This window comes from Camelina sativa, chromosome 2 (assembly GCF_030686135.1).
Source record: "Camelina sativa cultivar CO46 ecotype springtype chromosome 2, ASM3068613v1".
Taxonomy (NCBI): Eukaryota; Viridiplantae; Streptophyta; class Magnoliopsida; order Brassicales; family Brassicaceae; genus Camelina; species Camelina sativa.
In genome coordinates, this window is record NC_141881.1 from 17,209,329 (window position 1) to 17,228,329 (window position 19,001).

General features: G+C 34.6%; 2 protein-coding genes across 2 annotated transcripts; both read left to right on the forward strand.

Annotated features, from left to right (window-relative positions):
* LOC104723926 (prefoldin subunit 3) lies at window positions 1-2,303 on the forward strand. The gene is made up of 6 exons (XM_010442360.3): window positions 1-423; window positions 589-646; window positions 737-808; window positions 1,420-1,539; window positions 1,635-1,736; window positions 1,966-2,303. The coding sequence occupies exons 1-6, from the start codon at window positions 278-280 to the stop codon at window positions 2,053-2,055; spliced, it is 588 nt and encodes a 195-aa protein (XP_010440662.1). The 5' UTR covers window positions 1-277; the 3' UTR covers window positions 2,056-2,303.
* Window positions 2,304-15,771: 13,468 nt separating this feature from the next.
* On the forward strand, window positions 15,772-18,401 carry LOC104723937 (putative WRKY transcription factor 48). Its single transcript, XM_010442369.3, has 3 exons — window positions 15,772-16,657; window positions 16,742-16,885; window positions 17,636-18,401. Exons 1-3 carry the CDS (start codon window positions 16,047-16,049, stop codon window positions 18,111-18,113), a joined length of 1,233 nt encoding a protein of 410 aa, XP_010440671.2. The 5' UTR covers window positions 15,772-16,046; the 3' UTR covers window positions 18,114-18,401.
* The last annotated feature ends 600 nt before the right edge of the window (window positions 18,402-19,001 follow it).

The following is a 19,001-nucleotide window of genomic DNA, read 5'->3' on the forward strand; positions in this document are numbered from 1 at the left end:
AGATTAATCAATAAATAAATGTTAAAAGAGAAAATAGTGGGCTGGTTCATAATGAGTTAGGCCTTAAACCCACTGAAAAAACAGCGTCGTTTGACAGTTATTGATACGGCGTCGTGTTGCTGACCACTCCTTGGTTCGTCGCTGGTTTCACTCTCTCTCTCTCTCTCGTCTCGTCCCAAGAGTCGAAAAGTACAATCGAGAACGCAAGTGTCGAAGCTTTAAAAACCCTAAATCCCCAAATCGGAAACTGAGATTGAGATTCCGATTCGATTCGCAGATGTCGTCTTCTTCACCAAGTGGAAGCGGTGGCGATTTGACAGAGAGAAGAGGGATTCCTGCCGCCAAATTCATCCAAGATGTGGAGACTTATCTCTCTCAGTCTGGCCTCGATCCTAACTCTGCTCTCGCCTTTCATCAAGAAAGGTTTCCCCTTTTCATATTCTCTCTCACTCTCGATTCTCATTTTCACTCTTTAAGTCTATACATTTATCTGGGCATGTTGTTCTTTCGTAGCTCATATCCAAAAAACTCCTGATCTAGTTTTTACTTCAACGCTCATATTAGTGATTTTGTTTTCTTTGATTTTAGGCTTCAGCAATATAAAGTTGTTGAGATGAAGCTTCTTGCTCAGCAAAGGGATCTTCAGGTCCACTTCTCCTTTTATTTGTTGTCTCTAGCTTTTGAGGTGGATCCTTAATGTGTGATAATGTCTTACAGTAGTGATAGAATCTTGCAGGCTAAAATCCCAGATATTGAAAAGTGTTTAGAGGTTGTTGCCACTTTGGAAGCTAGGAAGGGTACTGGTGAGGTTCGTCGTTTTTTCATTTCTAGTCTTTCTTCACTGGCTTTTTTGCATATATGCTACGTTTTAGTTGTGATGTTGTGATCAGTGTCTTGCTGCTATTTTTGAGATGGATGGTGACCAAATATAAGTGTACTAACATTGTTATTTGAAATTGGATATTCTATAAGGTTGAAATTTGTTGTGCTTTGATTTCTTACCAATGTTAGAATGCCAACTTTGTATCCATGTGAAGATTTGTTTCTTTTCTTGTGTGAGTTAGGCTTACTTTAAAACATTTCCTTAGAACCTCATAAGCCTTATTGCATTTGAAAGTCTGTTTTTTGAAGATCAAGGTTGATTGGTTACAAAGAATATGTCTATTATCTCCAATCAGCTTTATTCTTCCTATTGGCCCTTAAATTATTGTCTTATAGTCGTGTTTGATGGTGACAGCAGAACATGTTGTGTCGAGGAACATAGTTCTAGCTTTGCTGGAAGTATCACTGACACAGATTGTAATGGGCACAATTTTTTCATCTTTTTTAGATTGAAGTTGCTTTTGATGTACAAACTTACTGTTGATTCTTGTGTTCTTCATCAATGTTTACTCACATGGAATTCTTCTTACAATGTAGGCGCTTTTAGCCGATTTTGAGGTCTCTGAAGGAATATATTCACGGGCCTGCATTGAAGACACAGACTCAGTGTGTTTGTGGTTGGGAGCTAATGTCATGCTAGAATATTCCTGTGAAGAGGTCCATTACCCTGAAAACATATTCTCTTCGAGTTTTAAGTCTTCTAGCACCTGGGACCATAGAATAAGTTCTTTTAATCTTTGTTCTTCCAATAGGCTACTGCTCTTCTGAAAAACAATCTGGAAAATGCTAAAGCCAGCCTGGAGGTTCTTGTAGCTGATTTACAGTTCTTGAGGGATCAAGTCACAGTTACTCAGGTACACAGATCCTTGTAAATTTATCTCATTTCAGCTGAGTCAGCGCCTAATTTCGTGAGAAATAAGTAGGGGCCTGCTTTTTAGTTTACATAACTCTAAATTTGCAGGCAACCCAAATTTGCAATTTAGGCAACCCGCAACCCGTAAAATCTTATCAATGTAGATGCTTTCAAAGATTGTGTAAATAGTAGTTTTATCTTTCTTGACTATGAGACTTTGTAATGGACAGGTAACTATTGCACGTGTTTATAACTGGGATGTTCATCAAAGGAGGGTTAAACAAGTTACCCCTACTGCTATTGCTGCTGCAGACTCATGAACCACAGAGCCAAATTGTAATCGTGTGGGATTAAACGAGGTGATATGATTATTGGAATACCTTTTGCCCCAACCGGTTGTTTGTAAACTCTTAAGCTTTGCTATCTTGATGAAATTTTGTTGCTGCGACAAACCTATGAATAGAACATTAGCATTGTTATCGTTTGTCTTCCGTGTTTCGCTACATATCTGTCGAGTTTTGAGAACAGCTTTTGTCTTCCGCGATTGAAGTACTTACTACTTGTTTAAGGATGTGACAGATATATCAAAGTATATGTAGAATCTGGTGGTCTTGATAGATATGTTTCTAGAAGTAAAAGAATGAGGAATACCAAAAAGTCAAGTTGTGTCGTTTTCTCAAAATTGTGTCAAGTTTTTAGGTTCAATATTGGTGCCGGCTTATGCTTTTGTTAGCAAAAAGTGGAAATGAGAAACAAAATCGTGTTCAAATCGAACCTTTTTATTTATTTGTTATTATTTTTTCTCATTAGTGCATATGCATTTGAAGGAATAAGATTCATTTTCTGAATAATAACATCTTTCCTGTCACTGATATGACGTTTTATAGTAAATAGTTTGGGACATTATATAATAAATAGCAAATATAATTCCTATTTTAATGATTTGGTCATCCATTTAGGTTGTGATTTTTATTAATGTTCTGTAAAAAAACCTGACTTATCAAGTTAAGAGTATTTTATGAACATTTTGAGTTTTTTCGTCGTTTCCATATTAAGAATATTACGAGAAACAAACAAACGTAATAAATAAAGAAAATGTAAATGGAGAAAAGTTTTTGTTGATGGTTAGGGCATGAGTTGACCCTTTGAAAATTGACCTCTATCTCAATTATTGACTTTCATTTCTTCTTTTCTCTTTTCACAATTTAATCTAATTTCTTTGTTTTCTACTCCATACATATACTTCATCTTGGCCTCATTTAAACTACACTCTTTAATTATGCCGATAATTTCTATTACACTAGAGTCTATATATTATATATTGTACATTATAAATCCCAAAAGCATTATTCTTCTTAGGATGATGATTATGCTCGACTTTCGACGATCCTGAAATAGTTTGGTGTCTGGTTACAGTTAGAAATAAAATAGTTTGGGAATACATGGTATCTTATTTTTAGATTTAGGTTATATACATGTCGATAATGACATGTAAATGCATTTATAGCTCTCCCACAAAAGACATAATTTGGTCTAACAACTTTAATGTATTGAGCAAAAGGTTTTTACCTATGGTTCCATATTACAGATCAATCCTACTACACTAATACAACACTACAATGGAAGTGTGTTGAATCAAGAAAATAATTTTTATGGATTCTGTCATTTCGCTAAGTCGTACTAAATAACGAGCTAATGAATTTCCTTATTTTTGCCACTGAATTTCCCATTCAAATTCATCGTAAGACTCATAACGATCAACTTTACAAAGATCCCATGATATTCCGGATGCGCATAGCATTGGTCCGGATAAACCCCAATTTATTGCTTCTTCCCCACCAAACAATCCCATATACGGACATGAAATTTCAACTCTCTTTACAATTCAAAGAAATACTAGTATTTTTGGGGATGTTTTTCCTATCTTTTTCAACTTTGGATGCATTAGACGTATTAAGGATTCGAATTGACTCAAGTTGACTTTCTTATAGACTTATACGATACTATCATAAATGTTTAATATAAATATATCGCTATACATAAGATCGGGACGATAGCATCATTCGTAATGGTTAAGAGTTAGGAGTTGCTCAATTTAGATAAATCAAAACCAATTCAATCCAAAAGAAAATCTAGATAGGAATTGAACGATGCTATGAGAAAGTGGTTATTTATTTGATTTGGATAAGAATTATTTTTTTTATCTATCAGTAAAAGGTGAATCAAATTAATTATTTATGTGACCATATAAGTATTTTGTAATGTTTAAGAAAGTGGTTATTTGATTTGGATAAGAATTATTTTTTTTATCTGTCAGTAAAAGGTGAATCAAATTTAATTATTTATGTGACCATATAAGTATTTTGTAATTTCTTAAACATCAAATCGAACTAGAACATCTTCTGTTCCGAATCATATAAAGATGTTTATAAGTTTATAACCTACAAATAAAAGTTGTAAATATTTAAATGTCTTAAGTACGTATGTAAAAACATATAAATATTTAGTATAGAAAGTCTAAAAAAAAATGAAAATAGAATTGTAGATAAACATCGTAATCGAAAAGAACAGTGAAAAAAAAGAAGAGAGAAGCGTACACGGAAAACGAGGGGGATTTTGGAGAGAAGCAAAGCAATGCAAGTGAGCAGCTGTCTGTCCCCTTCTCAGACTTATTAAAGTGTTTTTGTCTCTTTGTGTCTGGTCTGAAATAACGCGTTTTAGGGTTTTGCGTTACAAATATTATTATTCCATTCTAATCAAATCAAACTTTACTCATCTGTTGACTTTGACCTTTTCTTTTCTTCTTGTAATCTTCTTGGAGCAAATTAAAAAAAAAAAGTTTTGGTTTTGTAAATAAAAATTATAAAACTCACCTATGCCGCAATCATCGGTAGATGTTCTCACTTGACATCTGATTTCCTAAGTCAACAGGTTGTTTTTCCCGCGCTCCTGCATTTTACTCAGATCGAATCTTCACCTTTATTCTTCATTTTTTAAGTTTAATTTACACTAATCGATTAGAGATACAATATGTTTTCTTTTCATTATCTTTATAACCACATCTACACTGCTAGCTAGTATATCATTTAGATATAGCTGAGATCTACCAAATTCATATACAAAACATCACCTTTTGTTTCTTTAAAGATAAGATGGATTAGTGCGAAGAAAACTTGTTTTTTTTTTTTCTTCCAATTTATGTGTTAATTTGGATTAGGTTTGGTTGTTAGTTTCTTTTAAGACGTAGCTCTGACCACGCTACTAATATATTTTTTTCCACTGATCATATTGTGAATTTCTTCGGTCTCTATATCTTAATTTGCTCCGATGCCATCAATCGTATATATATCCTTACAAATCTATAAAGCAACTACTTTAGAATATACACAACGGACTTCAAAGTCAAGGAATACATTTTACATATGGACCTTACAATTACACAAACGAACACATGGCTCATTTGGCTTGGACCGACGATAGCTAACTCTTTTGTCCTTTATTCCTTTCAGCATTGACAAGTGACATGACTATCTTTTTCAAAACTTTACAAATTTAATTTATAGCATTTGAGTTTTGAAATTGTATTATGGTCAAAGGATATTATATCAATATATAGATAAGTCAGCTCGACATTATTTCCAACTATATATATTGTGGATGGTTGGTTCGAATTGCTGTCCTAGATTTTAATACCGAATAATTTTTGTTATATAGGCGTATTTGTTGTAATTAGAGGTTTCTGTCTATTAAATCAAAACACTATATATTGGTGAATTTTATCGTGGATTAACCTTTCATTGTCCAAATTTCTACAGTCGATCCTTACCACCCCTTATACAGTTATACTTAATACTGATCGATGTGATTATTAGATTATTAGAACATGCATACTTTACCAATAGACCAAAAAGTTTTAGTCTATTTGAACTCCCATAGGGGAAGGCAGTTCAGAGGGTTCAACCACCTTTTGTGGGATTGGGAATAAACCTACAATATTAGGGTTGAACATTAATTATGCCACCACCTTCTCCTGAATTTATTCATTTTAAATTTTTACTATCAAGCTCGAAGAAATTGTAGTTGTACAATTGTTACTATCTATTGATATGAAATTTTATTTTCAGCTGGAATGCTAAAATTTTTGTATGAAGAATTAAAATGTGAAATGAAACTGCAAGAAAATAACACCTACATAGTGATCACTTGCAGTCACTCGAGTGTAAAGCTTGATTGAACAATTGATGGTCAAGACCTTTGACTTTTGACCATTTCTTCTTCACCCATAAATGAAATATATATACATTTTCTTAGATCTGGTCTCGTGAACTTTAGCAGTTAACTAGCTATGATCCTGTGGTCAATCATACCCATTGTCTTTATTTTTTTAAGCTTTGAAAGCAATATTTTCTATTCGCGGTAATATAATAAATCTAGTAATCTACAAAACTTAACAAACCCCGATCTCATCCATGTCCCATGTGCACACACATGAATACGACATACATGCTACATATCTAGCATATATATAAAATATATAGTTTTGGAAAGTGAGATTAAAGTCAGTACGTATGGCACTAAAATAGTATGTTTTTCAAATAACATTCTGAAGTATTAATTAGTCTATTAGACCCTTTTATTCTAACTAATCGCACTACACTTGCATGTGTGTGTGAACGATAATTATGTTATTTGTGAAGATACAATTCCCTGTCTAATTTGTATAGTATATTTCCTAGTGAAAAAGAAAAGAATATTATTATTATAGACAATATTGTATATTTGTTGCAGGATACGAAATGGAGTCGTTGGATACACAGATGTTGATAAGTGTGTACAAAATAGATATATTATAAAACAGGACCGAGTGGTTTACAAGTATTGTATAATTTGTATTCGCAATTTGGCTATATATTTCGAATTGCTTTATTTTCTTAATCAAAACGTAAGAAAAGGGGGTGTGTGGACGTACGTCCTTAGTTTGCGGCTACTAAACTTTTAACGAGTGGACCATGTCAAACCAGTTCTTATATCAATGGGATTTGGTTTCCATCATTATTAATTTATTACTGTATGTATCACCTCGATACGGTACATCACTCAATATACCTGTTGAAGGTTTCTGATTCAATTCCTGATTTGATCTTGGTTAGACGTAACCGGCATTGAGAAGAGTTGAATTGGGTGGTTATCTCCGGTTTGGAGAATTTTGACTAAACCATAAAGAAGAAGTTAAATTGCGAAGCTTCTATTTGCAGTGGAGGGTTCGTTGATATATTGAAACGCTGAGTTTCACTTTTCTTTTAAGCTTCTTCTTCTTTTATCTTTGTTCGAGAGTTTGTTATCGTTAGAGAGAGACTTAGAGAGAGAAACCACCATTGTTGTAAGCTCGAGCTAGAGCTGAGATTCATCTTGCTTGATAGTGAATTTGCCGGATTGATTCGGTTCCGGATGTAGGCTTGATCACACCGATCTTGCTGAACCGGGTTAACAATCGTGTGTCTTGTGTTCTTGATTACTTTATCTTCATTCTTTGATTTCATATCGATTCCGATAGAGAGAGTGATTCGTGAGATTTGTGAGGTCGATTCATATTGTTCTTGGTTCAAATCATAACAAAGTGGTATCAGAGCGAGGTTCGCTTGTAAAACTCAATCGATCGATGGCAACAACTACGAGAGTTGAGATCAAGGTGTTCAACGGGGATAGCGATTTCTCGCTATGGAAGATCAGAGTACTAGCGCAGCTTGGGGATCTTGGTTTAAAAGGAATCCTCACTGATTTCACTCTGACGAAGACTGTTCCAGTAACTAAGGATGAGGAAAAGAAAGTTTCTTCAGAGGAATCATCAGAGTCTTCATCATCTCAGATTAAGGAGGTACGAGATCCAGTCAAGATCGATCAATCTCAGCAAGCTTTGACCATTATCATTAATCATGTTGGAGATAAGGTACTTAGAAAGATTAATCACTGTGAGACAGCAGCTAAGATGTGGTCATTATTGAATATGCAGTTGTATATGGAAACCTCTCTACCAAATCGAATTTATGTGCAGTTGAACTTCTATTCGTTTAAGATGGCTGAGGCTCAGACTATCGATCAAAACGTTGATGACTTCTTAAAGATTGTTGCTGAACTTGGTAGCTTGGAGATACAGGTTTCAGAGGAAGTGCAAGCTATATTGCTGTTAAATTCTTTACCAGCTAGTTACGCACAACTCAAGCATACTCTCAAGTACGGTAACAAGAGTTTGTCAGTTCAAGATGTTGTTTCTTCAGCTAAATCCTTAGAACGAGAGCTGGCAGAGTCAAAGGAGTCAGTAAGGTCTACATCTGCTGCTTTGTACACAACTGAAAGGGGAAGACCTCAGCAGAGAAGTCAGCAGAGTGGTTTTACAAGTAAAAGTCAAAGTCGATCAGGCTCAAGATCGAAGGTTACCTGTTGGTTCTGTAAGAAGACTGGACACCTGAAGAAAGACTGTTATGCTAGGAAAAGAAAAATGGAGAATGAGGGCCAGAACGAAGCAGGAGTTATTACAGAGAAACTGGTATTTTCAGAAGCTTTGAGTGTTAACAATCAATTGATTAAAGATCTGTGGATTCTTGATTCTGGGTGTACATCTCATATGACATCTAGAAGGGATTGGTTCAGTAGTTTTGATGAGAATGGTGGAACAACTATTTTACTTGGAGATAATCATTCAGTGGAGTCTCAAGGTCAAGGTTCTATACGGATTGAAGCTAATGGCGGGTCAATCAAGGTTTTGAACAATGTCAAGTATGTTCCAAATCTGAGAAGGAACCTTATTTCTACGGGTACTCTTGACAAGCTTGGGTATAAGCATGAAGGTGGAGATGGGAAGGTGAGGTATTATAAGCACAATATAACTGCCTTGTCTGGAAAACTGCAAAATGGTTTGTACATCTTTGAAGGTAAGACCGTTATCAGTGAGAATTGTAATGCAGAGGGTAAAACAGATAGTACAGTGTTATGGCACAATAGGCTTGGTCATATGAGCCTTAACAACATGAAGATACTGACTGGTAAGGGGTTATTATAGAAGAAGGATATTAAGGATTTGGCATTTTGTGAGCACTGTGTTATGGGAAAATCGAAGAAACTAAGCTTTAATGTTGGTAGACATACTACTGAAGATGTGTTGGGATATGTTCACGCTGATCTATGGAGCTCACCGAATGTCACTCCGTCACTTTCAGGAAAACAATATTTCTTATCAATTATAGATGATAAGACCAGAAAGGTATGGCTTATGTTTCTTAAGACTAAAGACGAAACATTTGATCGATTCTGTGAGTGGAAGGAGCTGATTGAGAATCAAGTTGGTAAGAAGGTAAAAATTCTTAGAACCGATAATGGTTTAGATTTCTGTAACTCTAAGTTTGATGAGTTTTGTAAGAAGAATGGTATTGAAAGACATAGGACTTGTACCTATACTCAAGAACAAAATGGAGTAGCTGAAAGAATGAATAGAACTCTTATGGAGAAAGTCCGATGCTTGTTGAATGAATCAGGTCTGGAAGAAAGGTTTTGGGCTGAGGCTGCATCTACTGCTGCATATCTGATAAATCAATCACCTGCATCAGCGATAGATCATAATGTACCTGAAGAGTTGTGGTTAAATAGAAAACCTGGATATAAGCATTTAAGAAGGTTTGGATCAATTGTCTATGTACATCAAGATCAAGGGAAGCTTAAATCAAGAGCTTTAAAAGGAGTGTTTCTGGGCTATCCTCAAGGAACTAAGGGATATAAAGTTTGGTTGCTTTAAGAGTTGAAATGTGTGATCAGTCGGAATATTGTGTTTCACGAAGAGATGATGTACAAGGGGCTGACAGGTAAGATTCAGGATGAAAAGTCAACTGAGGCTAATGGATGGTGATAAGGTGTTACTTGAGTTCGGTAAGCTAGGATTGGAACAAGGAGAAAGTTCAAGTTCAGGTGGAGCTAATATCGGAGAAGTAAGTGACTCATAAACAGAGTATTTTGAGCCTGAGGAACAAGCTCCTACGCCTATTGCAAGTTTAAAGCATTATCAGTTGGCAAGAGATAGAGTAAGAAGGGAGATTAAAGCTCCTTCCAAGTTATCAGATTATTCACAGTTTGCTTTTGCATTAATAACTGCAGAAGATGTAGTTTGTGAAGACCCTAAATGCTATCATGAAGCTGTTTCAGACAAGTACAGTAAAGAGTGGGGTGCAGGAATGTCTGATGAGATGAGTTCTTTGAAGAGAAATGGAACTTGGGAAGTTGTCGATAGACCTGAGAACGAAAAGATTATTGACTGTAGATGGCTTTACAAGAAGAAGCCTGGTATTCCTGGTGTAGAACCTGAAAGATATAAAGCTAGGTTAGTAGCAAAAGGTTTTACACAAAGAGAAGGAATCGATTATCAGGAAGTGTTTGCACCAGTGGTGAAACACATATCCATCAGAGTCTTAATGTCATTAGTTGTTAAAGACAACCTTGAGCTGGAGCAGATGGATGTTAAAACAGCTTTCCTTCATGGAGAGCTTGATCAACCATTGTATATGGAACAACCTGAGGGTTTTGAGGAGAATCCAGGTAAAGATCAAGTTTTTTTGCTGAAGAAATCTTACTTAAGCAGGCACCTAGACAATGGAACAAGAAGTTTAATGCTTTTATGATCAAACAAGAGTTCATCAGAAGTGACTATGATCAGTGTGTATATGTTAAAGAGGTATGTCTTGGAGAAATTGTCTACTTACTATTATATGTAGATGACATGTTGCTTGCTGCTAAGAGTATGACTGAGGTAAATAAACTCAAGGAATGTTTGAGTAGAGAATTTGAAATGAAGGATATGGGTGCAGCAAGTAGAATCCTAGGGATTGATATAACTCGAAACAGGGATAAAGGAACTCTGACCTTGTCTCAATCTGGTTATTTGGAGAAGGTGTTAGAAAGGTTTAATATGAGTAAAGCTCATGCTGTGGAGACTCCAACTGGGGCACATTTTAACCTGAAGGCTGTTAAGAATGAAAGTGAGTGTTTATCTGATAAAACTCCATATGCAAGTGCAGTTGGCAGTGTGATGTATGCCATGGTGGGTACTAGACCTGATATCGCTCATGCGGTTGGTTTGGTGAGTAGGTTTATGAGTAAACCCAGTCGTGTTCACTGGGAAGCAGTTAAATGGTTGCTGAGATATTTGAGAGGAGCTAGTGATCTGAGTCTGACATTTACTAAGGGAAATGATCTGAAGATAGAAGGTTTTGCGGATTCAGATTATGCAGGTGATCTGGTTCGAAAGAGGTCAACTGGTGGTTATGTGTTTACAGTTGGAGGAAACACTGTAAGTTGGAAATCGGGTTTACAGGCTGTTTTTGCATTGTCAACAACTGAAGCTAAGTATATGGCTCTTACTGAGGCTGTGAAAGAAGCTCTGTGGCTGAAAGGATTGCTTAAAGATATGGGTTACAGTCAAGAGAAAGTCACAGTTTGGAGTGATTCACAGTCAGCAATATGCTTATCAAAGAACAACACTTTTCACGAGAGGACAAAGCATATTGGTGTGAAGTACAACTTCATCAGAGACATTATAGAATCTGGGGAGGTTGATGTTCAGAAGATTCACACTTCAGTGAATCCTGCAGACATGCTTACAAAAGGTATTCCTGTGCAAAAGCTTTTCTAAAGTTGCTCAAGTTCGAGTAAGATGTAATATCATCGTTGCTGAAGGTTAAATCCAAGTTAGTGCAAGTTCATTGAGCAAGAGAGGAATCAAATCAAGGTGGAGTGTTGAAGGTTTCTGATTCAATTCCTGATTTGATCTTGGTTAGATGTAACCGACATTGAGAAGAGTTGAATTGGGTGGTTGGTTTGGAGGATTGTGACTAAACCATAAAGAAGAAGTTAAATTGCAAAGCTTCTATCTGCAGTGGGGGGGGGGGGGGTTCGTTGATATATTGAAACGTTGAGTTTCACTTTTCTTTTAAGCTTCTTCTTCTTTTATCTCTGTTCGAGAGTTTGTTATCGTTAGAGAGAGACTTAGAGAGAAAAACCACCATTGTTGTAAGCTCGAGCTAGAGCTGAGATTCATCTTGCTTGATAGTGAATTTGCCGGATTGATTCGGCTCCGGATGTAGGCTTGATCACACCGATCTTGCTGAATCGGGTTAACAATCGTGTGTCTTGTGTTCTTGTTTACTTTATCTTCATTCTTTGATTTCATATCGATTCCGATTAAGAGAGTGATTCGTGAGATTTGTGATGTCGATTCATATTGTTCTTGGTTCAAATCGTACCTTTTCGTACAGAAAACATCAGTGCACGCGTCTACACACAGAACCTCACAAGTACGTTTGGTACGTACGCGTGAGACGCTAAAATGTACATTTTTTATATTCATGGTAATTATTAGCAACTTTGAGGTTTAATAATAGTACGTATGCGTGAAAAAACTAAAATATACATTTTGACTAGGGTCGATGATGACAAAACTTTTTATATTATTATAAGTAATATGCAATTGTGTTTTTCCTTTTTTCTAAAGTTAAGAAGTATTAGCAATTCTGAGAATTCGTACGAATATGTGTGAAAAACTGAAATGTACATTTAATTGAATCGATATATAGTAACTAAGCAAAATCATAAACTCATTACGGGTACTATATGTCTATATCCGGACCAAGATCAAAGAGTCCCATTGGCCACTCTACCACCATACGTAGGTTCGATCATAACTTTTGTTTTAAGTGGTAAGTATTATGGCAACGTAGCATTTTTATAATTTATTGGTTAAAAAAGCAAAGTAGCATTTGATTACGCGTTTTCGTATTTTTCACCACATTTTAAAGATCTACTAATTAATTGATAATTTATACTGATGGTCCAATATCTCTTTGTTGTTTTTTGTTCTGATGGTCCATTTCCAATATCATCCATGCATTGACCTGTGAAGTTAAATAAAAGAAACAAAAAGTAACGTGTCTAGTGAAAAAATAAAAAAGGAGAATGGCTTGAGTTGGAAGCAACCGACATGAAGGGAAGGGAAAATAATAAAAACAGCTAATAACGCGTTATAACCACACGTGCTTATGACAACCTTCTCAATCCTTTGTGAAGTTTTGGCCGTTTGATCAGACCATATGTCATATTTAACAGCTGCTTGATATACGAATTTTTACAGTGTTTAAACTTTTGGGTCGGACCGGGTCCGGTAGGTCCATGATCTTGACACTCCATTCTCCTCAGACACAAAAAGTTATGTTCTGGGAAAAGCGTGTAACCCCCACCTCGCAACAAAAGTTTTCCTGATATTGTAACGAAGGAAACAAACCTGAAAATAAAATAACACTTTCCCAACCTTTAAAAGAGGTAATAGAAAGTAGTAAAATATAAACCGGTAAATGTTGTATAGCACTTTACTTTGTTACGGTTTAATTAGTTAACCGATTTATCGATCTGGTGAGTAACATAGAAGATTAGAAATGGTACGTACACCTTTTACCACAACGATAACTCGATAAATGAGGGGTGGACAGGGAGCAAATATCCTGAATCTTTGTGGTCTTTGTGATCCAATTCGTCTCGTATGAAATAAGTATTTATTTTTTCGTATTTACTTTCTTAGTAACTGGATACGCTTAGTAGATATTTAAAAAAATGTACAAAATCAAAATTTGATTAAAATGATAATGTTTGAAAATGATATTTAATATTTCTTTAATTGAGTAGTTAAAAAATTATAATTTATAATTTGTCCAAAAGAAAAGAGTGAAAAAATTAAGTTAGAAATATATAAAATATATAAAAGGGTAAAATTATGATACTTATGATTTGCTTCGTTTCGATAAGTAACGATATTTAGTAGTATTTAATTTATTGTTCCGGACATTCAAAGTTTTCGAATCATATAAATATATAACGAATTGAAGCGAATTGAAGCGGATATCTAAGAAATGATGGGTGGAGGCGTGGAGCAATAAATAGTTAACGGGATTTTTTATGACCGATGACTTGTCGGAGAAGAAGCAAACTCTCTCTCTCCTGACGTATGCTTTGTGTCACCTTTATTTTCGAAGCTTCTTTCTTACGCGTTATTCCTTTATTTTAAAAAATTTTACTTTCTTGCTTTTTACTGTTTCTCATTTTGTTTATTCATCAGCTAAATATTTTTAATCAAGCAACTTCTAAATTTCTTTGTCTCTTTCTGTTCGTTTTATCTTTCCCTCAGAGCATTTTTTTTTTCTCATCTTATACGTGAAAGTATGTGCCTCTAATAAAATTTCCTTATTGAAAATGCCGATATCTTAGTATGTACTGTATCATCATGGGAATATAGTTAAGTAATCAAGAAAAATGTACTCTCTTCATTGGTAAATGCGTTCAAATAATTTAAGAAAGGTTTATAAACTACGTGTTTAATTATCATAGTTATTGTAGTGATTACTTTAATCATAGTTGGTCCCTGCCATATTAATCTTTTAATAATTTTCACAAAAAGAAATTGAACAGAGAAATAAACTATTGCAACTAAACTATTGCAACTGTAATATGAAAAGAATCGGCGACAAGACGTCCAAGTCAAAATAGAATTAGGCTGAAATGTAAACAATTTTACGTCAGGAGAGGATCACAAAAAAAGTTGCTTTCCCGTTAAAAAAAAAAAAAACAATTACTTATATTGGAAAGTTAAAAAATCAAACAAAGGCCGCGAGAGATGAGGCAGCAGAAGAGCAGAAGAGAAGAAGAAGACCCACACCTTTTCGTTTCCTACGTGTCTGCCCTTACGCGCCTCTCCTCGTATCCCTTTGGTCATCACGTCGACCTTTTTTGTTACCGATTTTATTTATTTGTAGTACAATACAATACAATACAAACTACGCGTAAATACAAGAGTCTTTTTGCTAAAAGATTATTTGAGTCAAAGACTCAAAGTCTAGTTTAAAGTTGATACGAAATTCTTTAAACATATATATATATATATATAATTATATATAATTTGAGAGGTGACTACAATAATTTCCTAGGATTTAAATTCTTTTTTCCTTTGCATTTAGTTTGTCATATTTTTTCTCCACTAAAATGTCTTTAATATCTAATCAGCTGACATGTTAAGACGTTATGGCTTACACAGTTACACTACATTCTAAAAATTTAGGAGATGCTATTGTTTGTCAGTTTCCTCAACTATAATTTGGTTTGGTGTGTTGTTTACGAATCACGATCTAGTAACAGTAATATTTTGTTTGTCTATTTTTTTTATATACTATTTACCTATATGGTTTTGTGATAGATTCCATATACTCTTGCAGATTAAGAAGTCTTTATTTTTAACAAGTTCAACCAATCAGAAACAATACTACATAATATAAAATACTAAACTAATCTAAAAGTTGCATTGAAATTTGAAAGCATCCTATATTATGAAACAACAAACTTCTCCAAAACATCTTATATTTTGAAACGGAGGGAGTATATGATGTCCATCAATAGTGCGTTTTTGAATTTCGCCTATACAAATTATAAATGATACAAAATGTAAATATTATTGGAATTTGATGAATATATATATATATATATATATCTATATATATATATTAGAAATCTGATCAAACGGTAACCCGTCCGTAGCTTATGTCACAGTAATCATTTAGAAAGAGATAGTAATTCTTCTGTTTTCACGCTCATAGTACTAAAAATGAAATGTAACGAGCCCGAATTATATTTTGACTAGAAGAAATGAAACCAAGTATAACAAATGAGAGACCAAAATTGTAACTATGCCGTTTGGGGACACGACACAATGTGGGAATAAAGAAAAAAAAAAAGAAACAGAAATGAAGGGACAAAAATTAAATGCCCGGCAGAGGACGGCACCGTCTTGATCCATTCACAACCGTACGCCACACCCATCACCGGCGTTTACCGGTGTGCAGTGTTTTTAAAAAAATTTCTCCTTTCTATTATATTTTAATTCCATTTTTTTTTTTTTTAATATTCCTTTGCCCGCGTAAATGAGACGAAATAAATCAATAATAATATAAAAAACAAATGGGAAACCTCCTAAATCCAAGCTGTTTTCCAGAAGAACCCAAAACTCCACAAAAGTTATATTCACACCTCTCTCTCTGTCTTTCTCTTTCTCTTTCTCTCTTATCTCAAAATCACATACCATTACAAAATAAAATAAAAACATATAATCACCCCAGAAAGCTAAAGAAAAGTTCTCCTTTTTTTTTTCTCCTCACTAAATCTCAGAAGATGACAATGATGATGATATATCTATAAAAGTATCCATCTCATAGATTCCATCTTTTCTCTCTATTACATGGAGAAGAAGATAGAAGAGGATCATCATCACCATCATCATCAAGAAAAACAACAAAAAGAAATCAAGAACACAGTGACAAAGATCGAACACCAAAGAAGACAAGAACAACAACAAAGACAACAAATCTCTCAAGCATCATCTTCATCAAACATCATGGCGAATCTAGTTACGTCATCAGATCATCATCATCATCAGTTGGAGCTAGCTGCTGGGAATAATCTCTCAAGCATCTTCGATACTTCATCTTTACCTTTTCCTTATTCTTATTTCGAAGATCAATCCTCTAATAATCCCAATTCTTTCCTCGACTTGCTCCGACAAGATCATCAGTTTGCTTCTTCCTCTAATTCCTCTTCTTTCTCATTCGATGCCTTTCCTCTCCCCACCAACAACAACAACCCCTTTTTTACGGATTTGCCCTTGCGTCAAGCTGAGTCATCAGAAGTTGTGAACACTGCACCGACTTCTCCAAACTCAACCTCATTCTCATCTTCCTCCAACGAAGCTGCAAATGATAACAACAATAGTGGTAAGGAAGTTACTGTTAAAGATCAAGAAGAAGGAGATCAACAACAAGACCAAAAGGGTACTACTACTACTAAGCCACAGTAAGTTATTCATTAACCCTCCATATTAACATATGTTTGTGATGTATTTTTTATTAATTATTGTGAGTATTTATTGTTTTCAAGGTTGAAGGCAAAGAAGAAGAATCAGAAGAAAGCTAGAGAAGCTAGGTTTGCGTTTCTGACTAAAAGCGATATTGATAATCTTGACGACGGTTATAGGTGGAGAAAATACGGCCAGAAAGCTGTCAAAAACAGTCCTTATCCCAGGTACATACTTACATATAACTCTGTATATTCATATGTATTGTAGCCCTAGCTAGCTAGATCCGTATAGAACATCTTAACTATATTATATATTCATGTGTTTATATACTTATATGTAAACAAAACATATATCTATAATTATATCTACTTTATATATATATATATATATATTTATATATACTTTATACTTCACTAGATCGGGTTTATCCATTTCATAAGGATGATTCACAATTTTGCTACATATTGTACACTATACATGTTCACTCAGATAATCTTATGTATATGTAACATACCATGTTGTATTTATATTTATAAATTTGTTTATATTTATTTAGGTGTGAGTAGAGTAGCCCTAGATTCAGTGTGCTCTACATATGCAGAGTCTATATGCATATAACATGACTCTATGTAATCATATATACGTTTACTATATGTTAATTTTATATAGACGACTGTATATACCTAATACGCGTTTTTGTAGGGTCAAAAATGTTTTGAATTTTTGTTTTCGAGAATATTTTTTCTTTTGTTCCATTCCATGAGGTTTCTGTGTTTTGTGTTTTTCTCGTCCCTTAATTTATGTTGCTTGTGTCGGAAGATTCCTGTTTCAACTTGTTGCAAACTTCATCTCAGATCTCGAGATCTTCAGATTCTCTTAATTCATATCTTTCATGTTTCTAACTAAATTAGACAAGAGATTTTTTGAAAAAATATATTCTTACTTAACTTATTTTTTTTTATTGTGATAAACAGAAGCTATTATCGTTGCACCACAGTGGCTTGTGGAGTAAAGAAGAGAGTGGAGAGATCCTCCGATGATCCTTCAATCGTCATGACAACCTACGAAGGTCAACACACTCACCCTTTCCCCATGACGCCACGTGGACACATCGGAATGCTTACGTCGCCGATCCTTGACCACGGTGCAACCACCGCGTCATCATCGTCATTCTCTATCCCTCAGCCACGCTACTTGCTGACTCAACATCATCAACCCTACAACATGTACACCAACAGCTCTCTAAGTATGATCAATAGAAGCTCCTCCGATGGTACTTTCGTTAATCCAGGGCCATCATCATCATTCCCCGGGTTTGGTTATGATATCTCACAAGCTTCTACATCAACTTCTTCTTCCATTAGAGATCATGGATTGCTCCAAGATATTCTTCCTTCGCAGATCAGATCCGATTCTGTTAACACTCAAACCAATGAAGAGGTTAAGAAATGATGAACATCGATCTCTTTTTTTTTTCCCGGGGCAATTGTTTTTTTCTTTTGGCCGGATCCGGTTATAATAGGTTTTATGAGGAGTTTTTCACCGGTTTAGCTAAACCGATGTTGGTGGCTTTCTAATGTTTTTTTTTCTTCTTCATTTCATTTAGCATCGGTTTTGTTTAATCACCACGAAATAAACAATCGATGCTAAGTAGGAACAGAGGCTTGTAGCATATGTGATATAGGTATAACTTCATTTTTGTTTTGAGTATTTAATAAAGATGTATCGTTTACTTTTTAAGACTTCGGAGAGAGAAGACTTTAGTCTATAGTTAATTATATAGTATGTGTGTAGTTTGTATTATAGTGTTTCTAGATCATCTAATTTGTAATCATGCTATCAACTCTCTAGCCCGGCTCAAATTAAATCTAACATTTTTATTCGATTGCTATTCATCCCAATCGACGTAAATAATTAACATATCATAATCATGTATTCTTATAGTTACATAGATACAATATGTGTGTAACTTCAGTCTTCTATATATCATAGTCAAGATGCAACGCTATCACACACCAAATACCATCTTGTATGACCTAAATGTGATCCTTCGCTAGATATATGAAACTTATATATATATATATATATATATGTATATATATGTGTGTAAATAATAGACCTTAAGGAACATCTACACATGATTTCAAAAAAGATAACAAAGAGCCTAAATAACAATATACTTCATATCGAATTAGTCATAAGGGCCGTGCTAAATGTTTAGCTCCATATATATTTTCATTTTTATATAAAAATAAAGGAGAGAACTCTTAGCCTTCAACTCAAAGTCTCGTTTTTAGTTTTCTTCACTGCGACTTTTATGTTAGTCTTCAATCATCACAG

Bases quoted from the DNA above. Each gene is read 5' to 3' on its own strand.
- LOC104723926 (XM_010442360.3), top strand. From the start codon at position 278: ATGTCGTCTTCTTCACCAAGTGGAAGCGGTGGCGATTTGACAGAGAGA. The intron at 647-736 runs GTCCACTTCTCC...AGAATCTTGCAG, and splicing joins CTCAGCAAAGGGATCTTCAG to GCTAAAATCCCAGATATTGA. The intron at 809-1,419 runs GTTCGTCGTTTT...CTTACAATGTAG, and splicing joins CTAGGAAGGGTACTGGTGAG to GCGCTTTTAGCCGATTTTGA.
- LOC104723937 (XM_010442369.3), top strand. From the start codon at position 16,047: ATGGAGAAGAAGATAGAAGAGGATCATCATCACCATCATCATCAAGAA. The intron at 16,658-16,741 runs GTAAGTTATTCA...ATTGTTTTCAAG, and splicing joins ACTACTACTACTAAGCCACA to GTTGAAGGCAAAGAAGAAGA. The intron at 16,886-17,635 runs GTACATACTTAC...TGTGATAAACAG, and splicing joins AAAAACAGTCCTTATCCCAG to AAGCTATTATCGTTGCACCA.